Source organism: Microcebus murinus, chromosome 8, assembly GCF_040939455.1.
Source record: "Microcebus murinus isolate Inina chromosome 8, M.murinus_Inina_mat1.0, whole genome shotgun sequence".
NCBI lineage: Eukaryota > Metazoa > Chordata > Mammalia > Primates > Cheirogaleidae > Microcebus > Microcebus murinus.
This window is the reverse complement of record NC_134111.1, coordinates 35,635,108-35,658,802: the sequence shown is the minus strand read 5'-3', so window position 1 is coordinate 35,658,802 and position 23,695 is coordinate 35,635,108. Positions and strand designations below refer to the sequence as shown.

Below are 23,695 nucleotides of genomic sequence, written 5' to 3'. Positions count from 1 at the left end.
AGCCATCACTTTCTGATTCAGCCTTTCCCGACTTCTACACTTACGATCTCTCTTGCCTTGTTTTATTTTATTTTTTTACAGTACTTATCGATTTCTAACAGTCTAGGTGATATGTTTAAATTCGGTTTACTGTCTGTTTCCCACATACAAATATAATTACCCCCAGGGCAAAAATTGTGTTTTGCTAACTAAGGCGTTCTCCAGGGTCTAGAATAGTGTCTGGCCTGTGATAGGTGCTCAATAGGTATTTTTGAAAGGAACAAATTAGATGGATATAAAAGGAAAAGAAGGGGCTGAGATAAAATAGCTATCACAAGATGATGACTTGGTATTTGGACAAGGTGACTCTGAATTAAAATAGTGACATCCAAGTGGGAAAATGGCCTAGAAATGAATAACAAATACAAGACCATAGCTGAGGGGAAGGTTTCATAGCTGGAGATAAAAGGAATGGCAGTTTTGTGAGTACTTTGTGAATTCACTAAAAAGGGAAATATCTAGACTAGACTAGAAAGGAAAAAGGCAAGGGCAGAAAGCCTGGAAATATTTACAGGAGAGCAAAGGAGTAGGAAGGGCAGTAACACAGGATACAAGGGACAACTGAAAAATATAAAGACGAAGAAGATAAAGAATAAAAGAAAGAGTGAGGGGGAATGTGGTTCCTTGTGTGGAGAGTGGAGTGAAAAGTCAGAATGGAAAGGGGCTGACTCTGAATCCCAGGAAGAACCTTAGAAGTATAAAGGGACAAATAATGGAAATAATGGGATTTTACTTTTTTCCACTAAGACAGACCTGAAAATAGTTCCGAGCAAATAGAAAGGAGTTCAAGGGATTTCACATGTCAGGGACGGTAAGAATTGGAGCTTGAGTCATAGGTGGTGGGAAGCAATGCATGAAAAACGTTACTCGCTATAAAAGAGATGGTTTGAGGCCAGGCACCATGGGTGATGCCTGTAATCCTGGCACTCTGGAAGGCCGAGGAGGCAGGAAGATTGCTTGAAGTCAGGAGTTCTGTACCAGCGTGCGCAAGAATGAGATCCCATGTCTACTAAAAATAGAAAAAATTAGCTGGGTGTAGTGGCATGCACCTGTAGTCTCAGCTACTCTGAAGGTTGAGACAAGAGGATCACGTGAGCCCAGGAGTCTGAGATTGCAGTGAGCTATGATGATGCCACTGCACTCTAGTCAGGGCAACAGAGGGAAACTCTATATGTATAAAAAAGAGAGAGAGAGAGAGAGATGTTGTGGAGAAAAGAATAAAGACATTTTCCCCCATAGACACCAGAAAAAAAAAAGAGAAGATATCTAGGGGGTAAAGATAAGGAGATAAATAAATGTATAAAAATTGAAGTGTCACTTTTTTTTTTTTTTTGATAGACTAGGTGGAGAGATGACATGCCAAAGAAGGAATGGGACAGCTGGAACTGGGGGCATGGAAAGAGAGAAAAGGTCTAAAATAGATCCCATGGGGAGCAAGCCTGAGAGTACAGAAAAGACAATTAAAAAGACTGCCAAATAGCAGCAGAAACCAGATTGAAGTTTGAAAGCATGAGTTCTAATGAGCCAAATCTGCAATGCTTTGTTTGCCTCTGGCAGTGCTCTCTCTCCTGGGAGAAGAAGCAAAGAGAGCAAGAGTTAGAGGTAACCTACGTTTAGGAATTTGCTAGATGAGCAAGAATGCAAAGGTTATTAATGAAGAGGCAAAGCTTGGGAGTGAAAATCCAACTCATCTGAAACAAGGAAGGCAACAATCTCCGAGTCTGATCACTGAGGAATATTTCCAAGGAATCAGGGAAAGTAATAATTAATTGTGAGTCCCGGGATGAAAGCTGAAACTTTCAAGGAAATTAGAAAGCTTCTAATTTCTCACTTCCCTCCCCCAACCACTCCTGCTGAGCCCATGGGAATAGGACTAAGCAAAAACTAAATGAAATGAGAAGATTCTTAACAGAGCACTGCTGTGAAGGGAGCAATTGTGTGTGTGTGCCAGGGTAGGGGTGTAGAGAAAGGAACACAAAAGTGTTCAAATGCAGTGTTTTGTTCAATAAAAAAGTGCTATCTAAAATCATATGCATTTCCAAGACATGAGAGACATCAGAGTGACTAATTTTTAAACAAACTACATGCAACCCACTTTTAAAAAGTGAGTAGGGTTTTTTTTGTTATATACAGTTTGCGATTACTAAATTATTACTCTTTCATATAAATATAGGCTCTTTTTTTTTAATGACATCCTAATGCTTCCTGTGGGTGCATAAAGTCCTCTATAGTGCAGAGGTGGCCCCTCCCCGCCAACTTTTCACCCCACTCTCCACATTGCTCACTCTGCTCCAAACACCTCCTCCTTCATTTAGTTCCTAGAATAAACCATGCTCATTCCCAATTCTGGGCCCTTGCACCAGCTGTTCCGCAATGCCTGCCATGCTCCTAGCCTGGACTGGCCCAGGAGGGCCTTCTGGACATTCGGGGTTCATCGGAAGTGTCCCCTCCTCAGAGAGACCTTCCCTAACCAACAACCTAAAGTAGCCTGCATGTACTCTTATCTCATAGCCTGTTTTCTTTTGCTTTTTAACCCTGATGCCTTATTACTTGATAATATCTTCCTTGTCCATTTATGTTTGTAGTTTTTCCTCCTCCAAATAGAATATAACCCCCATGAGGAAAGAAGTTCCATCTATCCAGGTCATTACTGTATCACGAGCATCTCACATACTTTCAAGCACATAAAAATATATTCAATAAATGGTTATCTAATAAATAAGTGAATGAATGACAAAAAGTTGGTATTTTAATGCTAAAAAGGTTACATAGAGTAAAAAGTTTATTCACAAAGTAATGAGAGATTTAAAAATGGTATTTTTACTGCCTCAATCCCAAAAGTTCCTATCTGTCTTATTGCAAGAAATAAATGTTATGAGAAAGTAAAATTTATTGGGAATGAAAGGATAAAGGAGGAAACGTCCTTAAAGATGAATCTAAAGAAATCTCAGTAAATTTTTAAATGATGAAATGGACATAAAAATGTCCATGTTATTTTTACCAGGCTCAGGGAAGTCTGAAAATATAGAGAGATTTTACAGAGTTTGAACAGTGTAGGATTTAATTAGTTAGGGCATACATACAAAGTGTCAGATAAATTTTCCACAAAATAAATTTTATAAATCGTGAATAATGTTTTGTTGTTTGTCTGGCTATACTAGATGTAGAAAACAGGCTTAATAAAGAGGTTAAGAGGAAGCAGACTATCATCTCTTCTCCATTAAAGGCAACATCTAAATAAGAAATTCAGTCTCCAGCCAAGTTTTCACATTTTCTGTAGAGAGTATTCTCTGCCAGTTGATTATTAAAAAAAAAAAAAAAAAAAAAAAAGCAGGAAGGAGGAAGTATTAAAATCTAACACATAATTTATGTTAGAAAATGCCTCATGACCTTATACAGTACATTATTTACTAATGATGACCCTCTGAAACAGGCGTCCTCAAACTACAGCCCGCAGGCCACATGTGGGGGTTTTTGCCTGTTTGTTTTTTTACTTCAAAATAAGATATGTGCAGTGTGCATAGGAATTTGTTCATAGTTGTTTTAAAACTATAGTCCAGCCCTCCAAAGGTCTGAAGGACAGTAAACTGGCCCTCTGTTTAAAAAGTTTGAGGCCCCCTGCTCTGAAATATAGGCAAAATTTTAAAACAACCTGCTTCAATATTCTCTTCAGATACCCATGTGGAAGCCCCAAATTAAAAGAATTAATGAATAAGGAAACCTCAAACACATCCAAATTGAGAGACATTCCACAAAATACCTGGCCTATGTTCTTCAAGTACATCAAGGTGAAGGAACACAATGTAAATTAAAGTGGAATAACTCTATTCCATCTTTAGACTGTGATTTTATAGGAAAATGCTTTCACTCTTAAGAAATACATTTAATATTTATGGAAAAAACAGGAATAAGTGAGTGTATAGCTAGCTAGATAGGTAGGTAGATAGATCTAATAAAAGATTTTAAGGCTGTCAAGTGAAACAAATCTTATGTCAGTGGTTAGAATAATAATAAGCAATTGGTAAACTATAAGCAGGTGTGTAAAAGAAAGAACCATATGCCATAATAAATAAATATGGCAACATCCGTTTTTAAGCTCTAATAATACATTATTATTTTAATAAATGAGATGGATAAAAATGAGAATTGAAATTTAAAGATTTCTTTGACTAAGAGCCTTTATAAATGAGTTGTATTCTTTACCAATATGTTATTTAAAAAAATACTATGACATTTCAATTTCAAGTTGAAAAGTTGAATGAGGGATTTAAATCATAAATTAGTAGACAGAAATAAAATTTCATATATAGATACATTAAATCTTTTCTTGCTGTTCTTAAAATCTTACTTTTGAAGCAGTAATAATTAGGCAATAGTAATGCTACAAGCACATTCGAGGTGGTTATTATATCATCTCACTTTAAAGAGAAGGAAAGAAACTTTTAGAGATTAAATATCTTCCCTAAATTTCAGATACTATAGTTATTATGTGACAGATGTGCTTAAATGACAATGGCTTGGCTACCCTTGCTCCTTGGACAAAAGTCACTGTTACATCATAAAAGATCTTCTACCTTGGTATAAAGCTTGAATTCATCTATGTTACTGTTAATGTTAACTTCAATACTGCTATAGTTTATTTATAATAATTAGCTTTTTGACATTCAGATGATATTGCTAAACAAAAAGCTAAAAGTTAATATATTTGTTCTCTCATTACTCATAGAAAATGTAAAACTCAAGATACACACACACACACACACGTGTATATATATATATATATAATTATATGGATACTGCATCATTAGTCCCAAACACCCAGCAGATTCTAAACCAACTGCCAATGTTTCTGCCCCAAATAATATGCCCATATTTATTGTTTCCTTCCCTTCGCTCCTTCTTTCCCTTTCTCTCCTCAGAAAGTAGCAAATTGTAAGTATTTGGGGCATATCCACATTATATTGCATCTTAAGTAAGAACATACAGCTCATAGCTATACTAAAGCAGAAAAAGAAGAAAAATCTTTTTAAAAAAAAAATTTGGTCAAGGTTCAGCTGGGGAAATCTACTGACCCACTTTGAAATTAAACTACTGCTTTAGCATACACAGCACACATGAGCACACACACAGGGGATTTTCCACTGAGGTTGCACATAGTAGATATCAAAGTTTTATCAATGACTCCCCAAATCACCATCACCAAGGCAAGAATATGCATGCTTAGTACAGGTTGCTCACTAAATTACCCTAATTTTCAACTTTAAATTTTTAAAGGAAAATCATTATTATATGTAAGTCAAGTTTGTAATTAAAATAGAACATTATAATCATTTCTAAGAGTCATCTCAGTTTCCTTTGTTTTTTTGCAGAGTATTCCTGAGTTAATATTATGTATATAACCATCAAAACAGTAAGTCTTGATTTTCAAAGTGGTATCAATTGAATGTTACAAAGAAATACGAGGCAAACCATTACTTTCATTATTGTGAACTCTTAGTCATTTAGCCCAATTCATAACAGGTATTGTGCATATCATACAATGTCATTATGGAATAAAGAAACTTGATGGCATATCTATGTTTTTACTCACCAGTTGTTTCCACAATGCCTTCTAGGATGACGACAATCTCGAACTGTTCAGTTTGCATGCTTCGCTGGGATAGGTCATAAAAGGGGCTTTTGGCATCGATCACGTGGCAAATTGTGAGGGGGGACACAAGAAAAAGTTGATCTGCCCCTGTACTAAAACCTACATCCAGTTCAAGTTGGTCAAGGGGAAGGAACTCACCCTCAGGTGTCTGCCGAGACTAGACAAGCACACAGAAAAAGAGAAGAAATCACCACTTGTACTGAAATTTTCAAGGCAGCCCAACAGTAATTTACATCATTGCCAACATTCTGCACTATCAATCATCTGCAACAAAATCCAAACAAATCATTATGCAACTATGTTCTAGCAAATGGGCCAAAATCCTACATAGCTCATGCGGAACATACATGCATTATTTATAATATACAACTTGCTATAATTACCATTCCCTAACTCATGAGCTTTGGAGAAATGCCTGGTCCAACAATGGTTGTTAGCACAAACCATGGAACTGAGTACATGTGCAACTGCTTGACATAAATCACTGCATGATAACTCATTGTACACCAGATATCTTTTTCCTCATGAAGCAAATAAAGTAGGCAATTCTTAGGGAGTTTGTTAAAGCTGGAAAAGGTTGACCATCATTTAGAAAAAGATTTATTATCAAAAAACAAAACACAACAATTTATTTTTCCAGACTTTTGAAAAGTAACAAATAGATATAAGGGAGAATAGGAGAGTGAAGATGTCATCATACTAAATCATGTTATATACACAAGAGATCACGTAATAAAAATAAAAAGCAAATGTTATTAGCTAATAGCTTTCAAACTTCTAATAATAAACTATATTACAAATATTTACTATTTATCTTATTAATTTTAAAACATAGTGAAAACTTGTGCTAAATTGAACTTTCCTTGATCAAAATGCAATTTTAAAAATCTGTATTTGAGAAATATAGTTTAGTAAAACTTTCATAAGGTAGTGGTCATTCAGTTTCAGTATAAACCACTGTAAAAGTTAATACAATAAATTGCATGCATATTAAGATGCTAAAAGAAAATTAAATATTACTATTAAAAATCAGCAAGCCATGAGAGTAAATTTACTCATCTTCCTTTACTCTAAATTTTAATTTTTTTTCTATATCTGTCACATATAATAATCATGCACAAGCAAATATAAAAGTTTAATTATATAATTATGGTAGTAAAATAAGGGCTGGGTAGTGATGAGTTAAATACAGAAAAATTGGGGTGAAAGAGGGACCATACCGCTGGTCAGATGGAACTTTGATGAATCCAACATATTTGAACAGAATGCTTGCAAATAATAATAATTTAATAAATAAAACAGAATCTATAACACTGGTCTGTCCAATTAAATGGTAGTTTGAAGACAAAATTCTTACTCTCAGAGTTCACAAAAATGCATTGGCTTTTTACGTGGAGCAAATGAATCTGAAAATATTGAGAAATGTGGTTTAGTAACACATCCTTTGTGGCAAAACAAAATGAAGGGTTTCAAATTGGTGGTGGTTTATTACCGCAGCAATTGCTGCAAAGAGTTTCAACAGCAGAATTAGTCAATTAGAGAGGTCACTTTGTAGATAGGGATACTCAGGAATAGTATTTGTGTAGAAAAAATATCTAATGAAAACTTTGGGCCTATTTTTATCCTCTACCTTATGGATAGCTTTAAAAAAAAGAAGAAGAAGAAGAAATGATTACTGAAAAAAAGAATTTCATGGAAAAACCTGATGGTGCAAAAATAAAAACAGCAGCTCTAGCAACCCATGTTGGAGAAAAACTCAGCATTTCCAAGCCAGCATGAAAAAGCTCTGCAGCTTTTTCAAATCACCTATAATTCTAAACCTATTCTCAAATTAGTAAAATATTAATGAGACCAACATCCTTCCAACTACACAGTTATATAACTAATATTGATTAATGTAACAAACTAAAGCCAAACTCAAAACAAAATAAAAATAAATAAAAACAAAAACCTTGTATCATCGGTCTTTCACCTACTAAGAAACAGGTGCTATATAAACACAAGGTGGTATTCTGATGTTTATAACTAATAACCAGAATTTAGGTCCTTTTTTGACTATTCTAAGCTCTGCTTTTCCTGAATTATATGGCTGTATCAACAACAATAATTCTTTATAAATTCAATTTCCCTTTCAAAATGATCTTCCCAAAGAAGATACAATTTTCTTATAGATATACACTAATACTAAAATTTGTCTTCCTTTTTTATGTGTTTGTTATTTGTACCTGTGCTTCATTCTAAAAGGCTTTACAGTAAGCTATGAAATTTTGTATTCCTTAATCACTCAGCAACCCATGAAAAGAAGAAGTGGCCTAGAAACAGGCAGGCTATCAGGAGTATGCCAATCTGGAAGAAGAAATATTTTATTTTTACCAAATTAGTTTATTCAGATATAAGAAATTTAGACTTAAATGTACGTGGATCTGTTCTACTCACACTCAATATGCCTTCTGATTTTAAATGTTTGTTCTATATACTCAAAATTACACTTATGTGCTCCTAACCTCCATGCTTTGAGTCCTATCCAGGTCTTCCTGTTATGTGACACTATGGGAAAAGTATTAATAATTCATTCTGCTTTTCATGCTTATTTTCAGATAAGTGAAATTTCCTACATATACAGTGAAAATTATTTTCCAGAGGATACTATATAATTTAACCTTTCTTTAAATGACTGAGATACTACACATATCTACAATTTTAATGTCCAGTTCCTCTTCCTTGATGTTAGGCCATCAAATATTTCAACTATTAATATACTCACCTCCCTGATTATCTGTTGGCTTTTTTGATTCTGAAATAGACTGGGAAGCCTATTAATTACTGGGATTAAATAGGAGGCTTTGGCTCAGTTCAACAGTGAAGGGTGTGGTTTCAGTGTGGCAGGTGCTTGGAATGCTGGGATTGTTTGAAGTCTGAACTCTTGACTAGAGCCAAGTTATCTTAAGGGTGCTCAAATATTTTTGGTGTTCCAGAAACCTACATATACCTACCAAATACATTTTTAGAAGCATACACATTCTACTCCAGCCTTGTAAATAATTCTAATCTAAGCTGTCCTAATTCTGGTACAATTCTAGAGATTAACTGGAGCAAAGAAAAAAAAAGCCTATGTTAGTTTTAGGTCTGTAAACTTGTATAAATGGAACAAGAGAACATTTGTTCAAGAAACTGTGATATGAACATGTACACGAAAGGGAAAGATACAGAGGACAAAAAGGGACTATATATGTGCCTTTATAAAATTAACTTTGATCTGTAACTTGAGTATATACTAATGCAGTAGTACTGACATTCCATCAGTTTCATATTGTCTTATTTAGATATCAATTACCATATTTCACCCAGAAATATTTGATAATAGGCAGAATATTTTGAGATAAAAGCCAGTTTAACCTTTCTTCATTATGTCATCTTAAGAATAAAGATATGAGAAGAAATCTTCCATTGATAGAGCAATTTGTTGGTGTTCCAATTATCTCCTTTAGCTCTATGAACTTCCTAATTCCAAAGGGATCACAGGACCATGACCGTTTCCTAGATAAAAATGTGTAAATAGATATGGTTTGTATCAACGATAATTTAAGTTGTTTTCAAATTCAAAACAATTGCTAAAAGTTAAGATCAATGCAATAAACTAAATTTCTAAAAAGTTGATTACTAATATTGACTTGTATTTGATGAAAAAGTCCTTTGGAATCAAAAAAACTGTGGAATAAACAAGAAAGTAAGAAAGAGTGGAAGAAAAGACAGTGGATGGAAAATTGGTAATTCTTAAAAATTTAGAATATAATTTGAAAAAAAACTATGACCTGAGATTGATATCCATACAACTTTAATTTTTAATCATGGAATCTTGGGAATGAAATAAAGATCTTTTCACTATTTCAAACCCTTTTTGAAAAGTTGACTGCATTGCAAATTCTGGGAGTTACAATAATCGAAGAAATCTAAAGTTTAAAATTTGTTTCAATTTACCATCCCAAAAAATGTTTAATGTGAACATCAAGGATTTTTTAAATGATTTTGTACAATTTAGATAGTGGCAATTATTTTGAAATTAGTCTTCATAAGAAAACATATGCTATTTAATAATAATATTTCAATTATACACATTTTCATTATATGCAAATGTTCTATGGGTAGAATTTAAGGCTTGTGCCACATTTTATAGTCATATTTACTAGTTTCAAAGAAGCAGTTAATGTCATATGACTTTGAACTACCTTCAGAAAAGGCCTACAAGATAATCAACTACAATTCTAACTACAGTTAGAAAAAGAAGTCACAGAGTACTGGAAGAGACCATCCTGGTCATAAACTTGACATAAAAATAGCTTCAAAGTAGAGATGATAAGACTGCTGAATGCTTATCCAAAGGCAAACAAATAGACCTATACACACATATACATAAATAACCCTGGGATACATCTTTAGCGCTGTTATGGCATAAGCACATCCACATTTGGACATCCTTCTAGGGGATATGTGGCCAAGTGCCACATTCATTCCATAGGGCCACATTTCACCAACACAATCCACATCTTTGCTGCCTTTCTCCCATTTCTCTAACCCATAACTGTTTTCTTTCCTAGCTCAGAGTGGGGCTCAGGGAATTTCGAATAAAATATTTAATCACTACCATCTGACACTAGAGCTTTTCCCACTAACATATTTCAAGCCTTCATCCACACCTCAACACCTTCCACAAGTCTTCAGTGGAAAAGGGCTCTCAGGGATAGAGGAAAAGGAAGGGAAGGGGAGTGGAGGGGAAGGGAGGGGAGGGAAGGGGGCCCAGAGGGGGAATGTAAGCCAGTTTTGCCTACCACCTCCCCACCATTTTATCTGTAATTTCACTTTTCATCTTTAAATGTGTGTGTGTGTGTGTGTGTGTGTGTGTGTGTGTGTGTGTGTGTGTGTGCGCGCGCGCTGAATATATGCTGAAGTCAGAAATAAAATTACATGGAGTGAGGTCAGAATACCACATAAAAGTTAACATTAGGAAATGAGCTCAAAGCAGGTACCAGAATCAGGAACAAAAATGCCTGTGACTCAAAACAGTAATGGCAATGGCTTTGGCACTCAGACCAAAATTCCAATCCGATGAAGGAATATATAGACCTAGAATTTTATCTGGATTGTCTACAATTACATTGTACATTTATTAGGACTTCTTAAGTTTGAAATTCCATGAATGCTCAGGTAGAAAAACTACAACCAACATTAAATTTTAAATAAAGATTTTTAATGCTATTCTAATCAACCCATAAAAATATACTAAATTTTATGAAAAGAACAATCCTTATAGAATGAAATGTAACTTATCGTGTAAAGGATTATGTGAGACTTTATTACCACTCAAATGAAAGAGCAGCTTTATAATTCCTAGAGGTCCCTTTATGGAGTTTATAATAACTGTGGACAGGATTTGTAACCCTACTTCCACATTTCCCTCCTACTCACCAAACACCCCTCAATTCATCAAATGCTTTTTTCTGCTTCTCTTTCTCATTTGTTCCTACCTACTGCTGTTTATTTGTGGGTCTTTCTGTCCCTTACTTCTGTTTACTCTTTATTCCCTGAGCACAAGCCACCCTGTACTTTTAAGTAACCATATTAAAAATAAAAAAATAAAACAAACAAAACATATTACTAAACTATTGAAAAAAAGAATAATAATCATAGATTTTTAAAAGAACATAAGTTCTATACTTACTGGAGAATTACTGTACTGTGTCAAAGAAAGCAAAACTAGACCAAATAGGAACTGTGATAATTTTTAGATATAATGAATCCACCTAAAGAACTCACCAATGAATATGGGATAGCCCCTGAGAGTTCTGAGGCACTCACTCTTAAACCCTTGAATATTTTTACTAATAGTTTAGATGGTGTTCAGCAGAACAGTATTTTTTTATAGATATGCATTTGTGGATTTAATTTTTTAAAGAGAGGTAAATAATGTCTCAAGATTAAAAGTAAATTTCAAATTGGCCAAGATCAAGTGGTGAAAAGAGTCAGTCATACAAACTAAGGTCATATAGAGTCAAAAACATTAAAAGCATTTAAGTGCAAAACATGGGATGAGGACAAACCATTAAATACATAAGAAAAAATCTAGGAATCCTTGCCCAGGAATCATTGTGGTTAAAAGATTAACAAAATGTTAGGACATAGGAGAAGGATAAAAAGCTTAATGGTTTTTCAACCACAATTTTTTATTGCATCTGCACTTGATCATATTCACATGGGGAACTAGACAGCATCCAAATATGAGCATTCATATAAATGGAGAATTTTAAAAAAGTGAGTACATAAATAACATCTGTGATGTTGGAAAAAGAAAAGAATGCACTCCATTACCTTTCAACAAGTGACAGTTAAAGGTTGTATAGCTGACCTCTTAGGACAGAAAGATGATGACTATCGGCAATGAATAGGAATATTAAGAAATAAGATTATGCTTCCATAAAAAAATATTATCCTTATTTCTTTGTTTTAAAATACAAATGCAATAATAATTTTATTTTTTACTTTATGCAAAAAAGTATGTGCTGCTGACTGGATGAATATAAACATATATATTATATATGTATATAATGACATTTACATAATAAATTCATAAACTTTTGAATGGTATATCAAAGAATATAATTTAATTCTTGCCTGAACAAGTTATATGCCTAGGTCAGTCACCCATTAGTATCATGTTAATAAAACGGAGTAAAAAAGATTTCCAGATCCTTTAAACCCAGTGCTAAGCTACAGGATCCAGCATTAACAGCCTTTGGTCTCAACTCCCTAATTCAGGCATTTTTATAAAAACATTCAATTGGATATTAAATTAGCATAGCCATGATATTAGTTAATTCCTGTTCTCTAGTTTGAAAAAAAAAGACAATTAAAATCAATTAGTAATTTAAGTAAAAATTCAATAAGGGAGTAAGAAGAGAAAAAAGAGAAAGAATATTCATTTTAAAAGAGGTTTCTATAGCTATATTTATATTAAAACATAGATTTTAACGAAGAATGTCAAACTATTTCCTTTGATTTTTACTTAATCTACTTTCTTTTTATCTGAGTAGAAAAAGAACTGACCCCTTCAGGCATAAAGTTAGAAGATCTATATTTGACTACCATAAGAAATTTCAGTATTTTTAAGGTGGAAAGACAGGAATAGAGATGAAATAAAATTTGCTTTCATATAAGAGAAAAGCATAGCTAAAAATTAGGCAAAGACATTAAAAAAACTTTCTCCAAAAATTAGACAATTCTAAAATATTATGGATGGAAATTTTATAGTAGCAATCATTAGAAAGCCACATCCATGTTCTTAATGTCTTCCTGAGATTGAAAATTCCTTATAATTATTAAATAAAACTTTTATATTTATATGGAAAAGAAGCTTTTATTCAGCAAATAAGAAGATAGCAACATAAAAATATTAGTAAATTTAATTAGGTAATAGAAAGAACATACATGCACTGTAATTACTATCATTATTAATTAGATTTTATTGACTCAAAAATTCTATATATTTTGTATTAAAGATATAAATTTTACATTGAAAATGTTAAATGGAAGTTAAAAGAGAAAAGTGTGTAATATTTAATAAGAAAAATGTACAAAAACTGATGGGGAAAATATTATTATTTTAAGATTTTGGTATAGCTTCTCTTTAAAAATATAGTTGACTGTTTTAGGTCACTTCATCTCCATCCCTAAGAGAAAATGAGAGCAGCTTGTTAAAGGCAAATCTCCCCTGTAATTTTTCTGAACGTTATTAGTTCCCCAACAAAACATGACTACTTTTCAATGAACTCTATGAAATGATAAGAACTATAAGAATCCATTTTAATTATCCTGGCTACAGGAAAAAAAATCAACTTTAAACAAACTACACTAACTGGCTGGCTGAAGCGCTGTCACTGATCAACACTCTCCGTTCACAAAAAGCAGGAAAGAATTCAACCATAATTTTGTTAAATATAAATTGATGCCACATGTTAATCAATTTTACTTCCAGAACTATCTTTTTAACAAATCAAAAGTAAAGAACTTTATAGAAATATGATATGCAATATTTTAATTAGATGTTTTTATCACCTTGTGTTAATATAGCACCTTGCTCCAAATTTGTCAACAGTATAAATCTTTTATTTGTTTTTAATCAGGACATTCTTTATGGTATATGTAGTACATGGCCTTATACAGAAAAATCATTATCAGTACTCTGCACCACTACAGAGACTGGATGCTTCAGATGCATTGCAACTTTGAATTAAAAAAAAAAAAAAAAAAAAAAAACCTGATATGTAGATTAATTCTATTTATGTCTGGCTTTGTTAAAATAAAATTGATAAAGTCTAAAAACAATAAAAATATGTTGCCTGGAAAAGATATCTGCTATGATAGATAATAACCTTATATGTTTTCAAAACTAGAAAATGGCAATAAATAACCTTTAACGTCTAACTTTCCATTTATATCACACCAATCATTGTCACAACTGACTCTTCATAAGAGTCTCAAAGTGATACATAAACATGGATTCCCTGACAGAAACCTTGGCACTGTATTAACAATTAAAGTGCTCATATCTGCCCAGTGGGCCTAACCTAAAGAATGAGAAGATGTATTTCAGAATATGCATAGAAACAGGGACACATAATTACCACTGCAATAAGCATGTCTAAAACAACTGCTCGGCTTGATATAAAAACTCACTTATTTCACACAGCAGTCAATATAAAAATATGCTAAGTGAAATTTTAGAAATTGTATGCAGTTCACTGAAATTAATTATAAAAGAATATGATCTACTCAAATTATTTATTTATAGTTATCTTAATGAACATGTACATCAGAGCCAGGCTCATAACTTTCCACTATAATGTACAAAATTTAGTCTATGTACCGTATATAGCATTATAAATATGCATATAATGTGAAGTGACGGGACAAGTGAACTGCTTTAATTCTAACACTTTAGTGAGCAACTTGGTCAAGAGTAATTAGGTTAAGATCTTATAAGTGAATAATGAAAATGACATGAGAGCAAAACTTTTTAAAAGCACACTGGATTACTTTTAATTGTAACTTAAGTTGGAGTTGTATAACACAACATAAAATCGTAGCATGGAAATAAGTTTGAAGGCAAAATCTCCACTTAAATACTTATCATTATCATTTTATTAATACTAAATTCTGAATCTGGCTATGCTTCTCTATGCAGTCTTAGATCAGTATTTTTCAACTTACAAACTATTTGAGCTCATCTTTCTCAATTTTTGAAAATTTGAAAACTACTAAGGAGAATCCCTCTAGAAAAAAAAAAAAAAGAATTGTAAATGGTACACAGGGAGAGAACTGGGTTTTACTCTGTCATTCCCAGTCTCTAATTGGATGAGCCTTAGGGAGGACTTCTCTTGTTTGTGATGGTGCCCTCTAAGGACTAGATGGACCTTGCTTTAATAACCACTCCATGTGCAATTTGTTTTAGCATTTACACCGCTGATGGTAGGAAGCAATCTTCTTTAATGGATGTTGAAAAGCTTCAAGTGAAATCTGTAATTGACAAAGGCTTCATAGAAACAGGCAATTAAGAATAAAATTAACAAGAGGCTCTACAGGAAAAGCACTCAAGCTTTCACGAAAACTTCTCTAGGAAAATATTTAGTAAAAATAAAAATTTAAAAGAACTAAGTGTGGTTTCTTCCACTTTATTAACTGCTTCCTGGATCTTTATGCTTCTTGAAATGATTACGATAGAGTTAAAGTTATTGGGTCTTAGTGAAATAACTCACTTGCTAATATAATTGGAGGGGGAATAAAAAAAGAAAAGCCCCAGAGCGAAAGTTGAAGCAAGTTCAGCACCTATTTCTTCAAAATAAAAGCTGTTTTGTTTAGCTCTATCTAGTACCTCACATTGAATGGAGCAGTGTGTCTGTGTGGACAATAATCAAAAGCGTTCTGAAGAGCAAAGCAGCAAGGGTTGGGAAGGGAACAGAGCACTAATGTCCCTCAAGGCTCCAGGAGCCAACACCGTTATCCTTAAGTGTTACTAGTCCAGAAAGTGATACAAGCACATCCGAAATGGTGAATATAAATAAGAGCACGAGAGTGGGTGAAAAAGAACAAACTGTCAACTGTGCTCTTTGCGCAAACCCCCAGCCCCTCCCGCGCAGAAGGAAGTTTACCTGTGGCGATAGGTAAGACCCAGGAGGGGGGCTGGAGTGGTTCTGAGGTGAGTTAATTGCCTGGCTTGGGGGAGAGGGGTCGCCTGGTGGGGAAGGGGCGGGTAGCACTTACTTTGAGCAGCTTGCAGCGGATCTGCGCAGAGACCATGTGGCTGTTGCGCAGGTTGCCCACCCGGAACATGAGCGTGAGTTTTCCGTCCCTCATGGAGATCACCGCATGCTCGCTAAACATGAGGGTCTCGGCTCGCTTCTTGGGCTGGGACATCTTGATGAACATGCAACCGATGAGGAAGGCATCCACGATGGAGCCGAGGATGGACTGAAAGAGGAAGAGAATGATGCCCTCGGGGCACTTGTCGGTGATGTATCGGTAGCCATAGCCGATGGTGGCCTCGGTCTCGATAAAGAAGAGGAAGGCGGAGGGGAAGTTATAGACATTGGCCACGCAGGGCGTGTAGTTGCCGACGTGGGCTTTGTTCAGGTCGCCCCGAGTGTAGGCGATCACCCACCACATGGACGCCATGAAGAGCCAGGCCACGGTGTAGGTGAGAATGAAGATGAAGAGGTTCCAGCGCCACTTGAGGTCCACCAGCGTGGTGAAGAGGTCCGAGAGGTAGCGGCTGGTCTCGCTGCCCAGGTTGCCGTGCTGAACATTGCACCGGCCGTTCTTGTCCACGAACCGCTGCCGCTTCTTCTTGGGTACAAGCTGCTGCTGCAGGTCCTGGCCCGGCCCCTGGGGCTGCAAGCCTGAGCCGCTGGACGAGGTGGTCACTACCTGGTAATCGTCCCCAAATTTCCTTCGGAGTGCAGACATAATACGGAGGGGCGAGCCAGATTCAAACGGAAGCGAAGGCGCAGGAGCTGGGCGCTGCAAACTAGCACCAATAGGGAGGTGGGGGCGGGGGAGGAAGGGGGGGCAAAGCGAGTGCTCTGGGGTGGGGGGCGCACCCGGCAGGTAGCCGCCGTCTCTGCCCCCTGCAGATGCCTCTTCTTCTCCCCTGAGACCGAGGCTTTCTTTCCAAGGTGAGTCTTAAAAAAGTGTTCCCCCACACTCAAGACTGGAGGGATGCAAGGACCAGAAACCCAAGCGCAATTTTGCCTCCAAGCTTTCCGAGGCTTCTCTTTTCTTCCCCTTCCAACGGCATCCCGGGCCACCTCTTGCCTTCCCACTGCCCTCCTGACTATCTAGCAGTACCCCCAAACTGACCGTTTAAAATTAATGAGTTGACAAGCGAGTTCCACCCCACCTGCCAACTCGCAGGCTGGCGAAGCTGCCTCTACCTGCTTGGACCAGACCCTCCCCCCTCCCCGCCGCTCCCCAATCTCCCGCCCCCCCGGACGGCTCCCGGCTCCCCCCGGCGCTCCCGCCTCCTATCTTTTAGCCAAAATCCCACCCAAAGGCATGTCTGCCCGGCACTGGTGCAACGCCCCCTACCCAAGCCCTCCGGGTTCGGGGTCCCCGGTGCCGGACTCCGGAGAGCTGTCCGCCTGGCGTCCTCCGGCCACCGAGTTTCCGCGGTCGCCACCAGGGCCCTCCGGCGGACCCTCAAGGGCCGGCAGGCCACCCCTGCGCTCGGCGGAGACGCGGCGGCGGGAAGCCCGGGCACTCACCCAGCGGGAGAGGGCAGGAGGCGGCGCGGCGGGCGGCAGCCTGGCCTCGCACTCCGCGCTCTCGGCTGTTTTCCTGGTTCTCACTTTTCCTGGCGTACCACGATGGGCGCCAATGCAGGTCCCCCAAGCTCCGCACCTCCCTAGGGGCACCACGCTGTCCCTCCAGAAGGATCCTGGCGCACAGAGCACAGCCTGACTCGAGCGGGGGAATCGTGGGTTCCTTGGCGCTGTGCCCGCCTTCCAGGCGACAGCGGTGCTGCTGGACGGTGCTGGAGCCTCGGGCTGCCGGTCAGACTTTCAGGGTAAACACTAGCGCCGCTCTAGCTTTTCCTCTGTCTCGTGGTGGAAACCTCTGTCTCTTCCTTCCTTGGTTCCCCAAACCCTGTCCGCGCCGCGGTGGCCCGGGGTGGAGGATGCGAGGCGCAAGCCGGGGCGGCAGGAATGTGGTGTGTGTGGTGGTGCGTGTGATCAGCTGCAGAGCCGCGCTAGCCCCGCCTGTCCCTGCCTTCCCCCGCTGCTCCACCAGCCTGAATTGCACCTCCGAGCCTCAGTTGAGCCTGCAGTGTCTGGCAGCTCAGGAAAAGCTAGCCCCTCCAATGAGTAGCTGCTCTAAATCTGCTCCCCAACGCCCGCCAACTCTCCTTCTTCGCCCCCTGCATCAGTCAGAAAGCCCCCGGTAAGCAGCAAATGCCGCTCTCTGAATGGAGAGAAGTACAATATGTCTCTATAACTAAGGCTCTCATTTTCAACGGATGCCTGGATTTGGGGTTGCATCATAAACAGAGATCCCAACTGGCTATGAGATAGGTATATTCAGAACTCAAAGTTACAAGAAGCAGAAGGAGTCTTAGGATGAACACAGAGAGGAGGGGAGACACTAATAGAAAAGCTCCCAATCCTTCCTGAAAATGGCTCTATCAGAAAGGTTCAGAATATCTAGAGTTAATGTGCGGTTGTAATTGAAGGAAGAAGCCTGGATTTTAATGGCTGCGGCCTGGCAGTTAACTTAATGAGGGGCAAAGTGCAGAAATAGCTAATAGAGTGCTCATGAGTAAATACCAGTTTGTTTACCACATTTCATGTTTGTTTTAAATTGCCATGGTATCTCACAGCATATTCCATTCAGTGCAGATACATAAAGTTGATTTTGTTGGAAAATCATCAAATCATGGCATTATAAAAGCAAGGGGCTGCTGGAAGACTACCATGCAAAGTAAAATAAGTATACAATCACTCTATCAGTTCTCTGCCAACAGGTACTCCCTTGCAAACCTTAGTGCAGGTAAGCGCAAGCCAGCTTGTCAACCATAAGTAGAGGACTCTTTCACTGTCAGCTGGGTAAAACATCTATCCTCAGTTACAGATGGTTCTCCTATAGGCCCTCTGATAGGAGGTCAGTAACTCTGTTTATTCTTTTCAGGATTACATAAGAAGGGAAAGTGACACTGTGGGAAGTGGAAACTGCTCTGGTCCTGGAATCATAAGACCTGATTTGAGTCCTGTTTGTGCCATTTACAAGCTGTGTGACCTTGAGCAAGTAACTGAACAGCTTTGAGCCCTAATTTCCTGCACTGAAAAACTGGGAGTTTTAAGATTTTCCCAGGACTGGAATGAAAAAAGAGAGTGAATGTGGTTTTATCATTTCTGCTGTAAGGGACGATATATACTGAGCTATAAAGTTGCAAGAAGGCCAAGAAGAAATTACAAATGAGTTTTTGGAATTGGCACCATGCTGTGAACTAACACCTATAGTCTATCTCATCGCTGGCTACTCTCCCCCAGTGTACTATGTCCTTGCCAGGCTGGCTTCTTTCGATTTCTAAAACACTCCAAGGCAATAACCACATCCCTGAGCCTTTGCACTATCCGTTCCCTCTAGAATGTTCTTGCCCTGCCATTCCTTTCAATCATTCATCTCTCAACCTAAAAGCATCCTTTTCAGGGAAGACATGCCTCACATCCCAGGTACTCCCTGTCACAGCAACCTGGTTCACCTTCTTCAGAGCACTTTTTTCTAGCTATTACTCTCTCCACCTGTTTGTTGTCTTTCTCCTCAACCATTACTAGATATAGAATGTAAGTTCTATGAGATCAAGAACTGTGTCTGTCTTGTTCCGTTATGTCTCCATTACCTGGAAAAAAACCTGTCACATACTAGTTCTACAATAAATGCTGGTTAGATCAATAACATGTGCCAATCTATGTCACCAGAAGGTCTACATGCACTGAAACTCTGAGTACTACAAAATTAAAAGTCATCACTGAACCAGATCACCTATATGACTTAATATAAGAGAACATGTAAAGTGTTTGTTAGCTTTGGAAATATTATTCAATCCGGTTCAAAGTCATTTGATTGTATTACTACAGTATTTCTCATATAGTTCCCCCTCTCTCTTTAAAAAAAATGTCACCTTTTTCAAATCCCCATTTCAATTTAGGCCCAGATTCAAATGATTTTCTTCTCTTCATTTAGTCTTTCTCTCCTTCAAACTGTTCTGGACAGTATTACTAGATCTATCACCTTAGAATCATGTAAGATTAGCATTGGAATAGAAAACAAAGGGTTCTCTAATTATTTTACTTCCAAGCTTTTAAAACATTCTCACTTTTTGAAAAACATTTTTCCATGAAAAACTTGCCATTTTCCAACACCAAATTTGTAAGCAAATAATATTGTACCACAAGAGACATGGTCTAGTCTAATCATCTCATTTTACAAATGAACAAATTGAGGCTAGAAAGATGAATTAATTTGCTCAATGTCACGGAGCTAAGTGGAAACAGATTTGACCATCAAACAATATGTCTCCAGAACCTGGATGATCTGCCATCCCTTACCAGGTAGCGGCAGAGTAAGAAAGGAGAAAGGAGTCTAAGATTCCTGATCCACAGCCAGGACTTTCTTCCTCTGTAGACCGCACTTCTCATTTAGGTTGAGAGCTAACACTCCCCAAAATATGGCCTAACCTCGCTTTCCAAATTATCGCCTATCTTCCCTTTAATGTGGCTCAGGTCTACTCAACTTTGACTGTTAGCAGTTACCCAAATATGCATTATATTAAGTTCATTTGCTCATTTATTTCTCATCATTTAACATATCCTTTTCCCATCCCTGTAAAGTCCAAATCACAGTCAATAGTATGTAAGGGAAGGGAAGAATTTCTTCATATTTTATTTCAATTGCCATCACTTCCATGAAACTTTTCCTTATAGTCCCACTAACAATAATCTACCCCCCTCCTACTCTCATTTCCTTATATTTCCAATGTGGCATTATTCATGTTGTAGTTTGTATTTCAGGTTAGTGTTCACCAAGATTCCCTCTATGAAAGGTCAGGCACCCTGAGCACCTACCCCTTAATATTTTGATATCATGCAGAACTCCTGTGATCCAACCTAGCCTTGCATATGATAAACATTTGATGGAGTATTAGAGAGAACTAGAATTTATTAAAAGGCAACTTAAATGTGCTAGGGAATGTACTTAGAACTTTAAGGTTAGCTTTTGTATTATATAACAAGAAAGACAGTGGAACAGGGATTCCAAAACACATCTGCCCAGTTTCAAAGTCTCTATTCTTTTAGAGACACAGTCCTGCCTGAGAAGTTAATTATTTTTCAGGACGCCATCCTGTCACACTTTATATGTGACTGAAGCTTTGACCTATTTGTGACATTGAGTCCTACTCCTTGAAAATGTTTACAGATGAACCAAACTCTTCTTTCCCTGTGAGGACAGCTGCTTCCAGGGTGAGGTTCTGGAGGGCAGCCAGCCCCACAGCACGGAGGCCAAGCAGATGTGTGGCGAACGGATGATAGAAGGACACCTAATCAGGTGCTGTCTGATGAACTGAAGTGAAACAGTGCCGGCAGAATGGGTCAAAGGAGGCAGAGACACAATCTCGAGCAAGGCCACAAAGCCAGAAAAATCTGGAAAATGTAACTGCAGGATACACTATCATTGGGAGTTTAACATTTAAAGATAGGGTGGTAGATTATACGCAAAGTACCATACAGTTTGTGGGGGCGCGGGATCAAAGCTATATTTAACAACAAACTCGGCTAAAAGCAAGGCTACATATTTATACTGCCTGGAAAGTACTTCTGGCAATGTCTTATTTGCTGTGTCCAAAATTAGTAATATCATGAATAAATATAACTTCAAAAATGAAGGATATGATTCTGTGTTTTATACTAAAAAGGTATGACTTTGTACATGTACTTATCCTATTATGTAACTGAACAGTGTGGGGAAAAGACTATCTCTAATATAAAAGAAAAAACCTCTGCCCCTGAGAAGTCCAAATTCTAAAAATGACTTAATCGGCCAACTGTGACAAAAGCAAGGCTTTGAACATCTCAGTATCCCTGGAGTCTGTCTTCTCGTCATTCACTTATTGCCACTGTGACACACCATGTGACAGTCGGCACGGCCAGAAATATTAATTACTCTCTGGGGAAAATGGTATTATATTTAATACTCCTTTACTCCTAATCCTACCATTTTCCAAAAGTACAATGAAGAGATGGGCAGGCCTGGGGATCTAAAGCTTTCCTGCTTCAAAAGGTGACACATTCCCATTGCCACCATAAGTTTTGCTATATCTGGGAAGAGGTCACTCTTTGAAATTCTATATGCAATTTTGGGATATAGAATGGTGTTCCTTTTTTTTTTTTTACCCTCCTAAAAAAGAATACTGGAGTTATTTTCTCTCTTGCCAAAAAGAGAAGAAAAAAATGAGAAGGAGAAATCAGTTTGAGATTTGATTGCGCAGACGTGAGAACAGAGGCACTGCCATACCATGGCAGATGACTCATCCCGCCTTTAATCTTGGCTCCAAACCCTGGCCTCTGCCTGAGGATTCAGAGAAAGGCAACACACCATTGTAACTTGTAGGCATTTATTTAGCAAGGTTTTCCTGACTTAAACCCTCTCTTCATTGCAAAGCTATACATTGGAGTATTCTGGTTTATGAAAGAATAAGGGCTTTTCAAAAGTCTTCCAGAACTCAGCATTTGTTTTAAAAGAAATAACTATTTTGTCAGCCCTCAAGGAAAAATAACAATGTCTTATCCTTATCCAAGTCCACGGAAGTTATACTTCTGAGGACTTCTTTTCTGAGAAGACCAATGAAATCCCAGATGTCAAAATATCTATAATAATATTGCTTAATTCAATACAGTAGGTACCTAGTATGCACAAACCATGTACTTAGCACTATATGAAGGGCTGTGTAGGTCAGAAGTGATGAAGACATTATGCCAACAAAATGTATTATGATTATATGTTATATCAAAATAATAATAATACAATGTGGTATGTACTTAAAGGAAGAGGACTGCTTTATTAGCAGTCAGAAGAAACCCATTTAGGAATTATTGCTCTAGCTAATGGGAGTTTTTCAAGCCTATCAAATTGGAATCATTTACATTTTGTTTAGCATTAAATTACCTCTGCTCAAACTACTTTATTTTAAAACTCTGAGTATAGATTTTTAATGACAAGATTTTTAACAGGTAAGTATTTTACACAATTAGAATAAGATAACAAATAAATCATAACCATGTTATAGAACCTTACAAACATGTATTATTAATAAAACCGTGGGAGAAAAAATACTAACAGTATTTTAAAGGTGGTAGAGTAAATTTTTCACTCTAATCTTCTGTGTTAGTATACAGAAAAGATTGAAATTATTTTTCAACAATTGGAAAATATTAATACAAGTTTTGTCATTTTTTAAAAATGCTTACAAAGATTAAGGCAGATTGTATCAGTACAGCTCATCTGGGGAGCAGACGCTGAGAGAAAGTTAGGGCAAGGGTTATCTTATGGGGCAAGCCCTATGAAATATAAAAGTGGAAGAAGGAACAGAATGAAGAAGAGAGCCTTCAATGCTATTCCTGAGCTGAGACCCCATGAAAGGAAATTTGAGGAAACAATTGTGTAAAGAGAGACTTGGGCTTTGATGTAAATTAGTTAAAATTTTAACCAACCCAATGGGAATCTCCAGAACAAAAGTTGCCTGTTAGTAGAATACCACGTTGGACAGAGATAGCCTGGCTTTAATGGCCCACTGAGCTGTCATTGGCTGGTGGCTGTTCTTGGAAGAGCATGTCTTTAGCCAAATGTGGCATCAGATCTGGAAAGGTGCTGTAGCTGGAGGTCCTGATCTCACTACACTTCTTCCAG

At 37.4% G+C, this 23,695-nt stretch overlaps 1 protein-coding gene and 1 long non-coding RNA gene across 3 annotated transcripts in view; one reads left to right on the top strand and one right to left on the bottom strand.

The window, feature by feature from the left end:
- KCNJ3 (potassium inwardly rectifying channel subfamily J member 3) overlaps positions 1–17,185 on the bottom strand; it is a 157,465-nt gene extending 140,280 nt beyond the window's left edge. Inside the window, exons 1-2 of one of the 2 annotated variants that reach the window (XM_012742737.3) lie at positions 16,001–17,185; positions 5,630–5,846 (exon numbers count right to left, since the gene is read on the bottom strand). In XM_012742737.3, the coding sequence (XP_012598191.1) occupies positions 5,630–5,846; positions 16,001–16,702 (919 nt within the window). In that variant the 5' untranslated portion in view covers positions 16,703–17,185. The remainder of the gene's footprint in view (positions 1–5,629; positions 5,847–16,000) is intronic. The other variant, XM_012742738.3, reaches the window with a different exon arrangement.
- On the top strand, positions 16,837–19,684 carry LOC142872349 (uncharacterized). The gene is made up of 2 exons (XR_012920551.1): positions 16,837–16,911; positions 18,920–19,684. It is a non-coding gene; the product is annotated as an uncharacterized LOC142872349 (long non-coding RNA).
- The last annotated feature ends 4,011 nt before the right edge of the window (positions 19,685–23,695 follow it).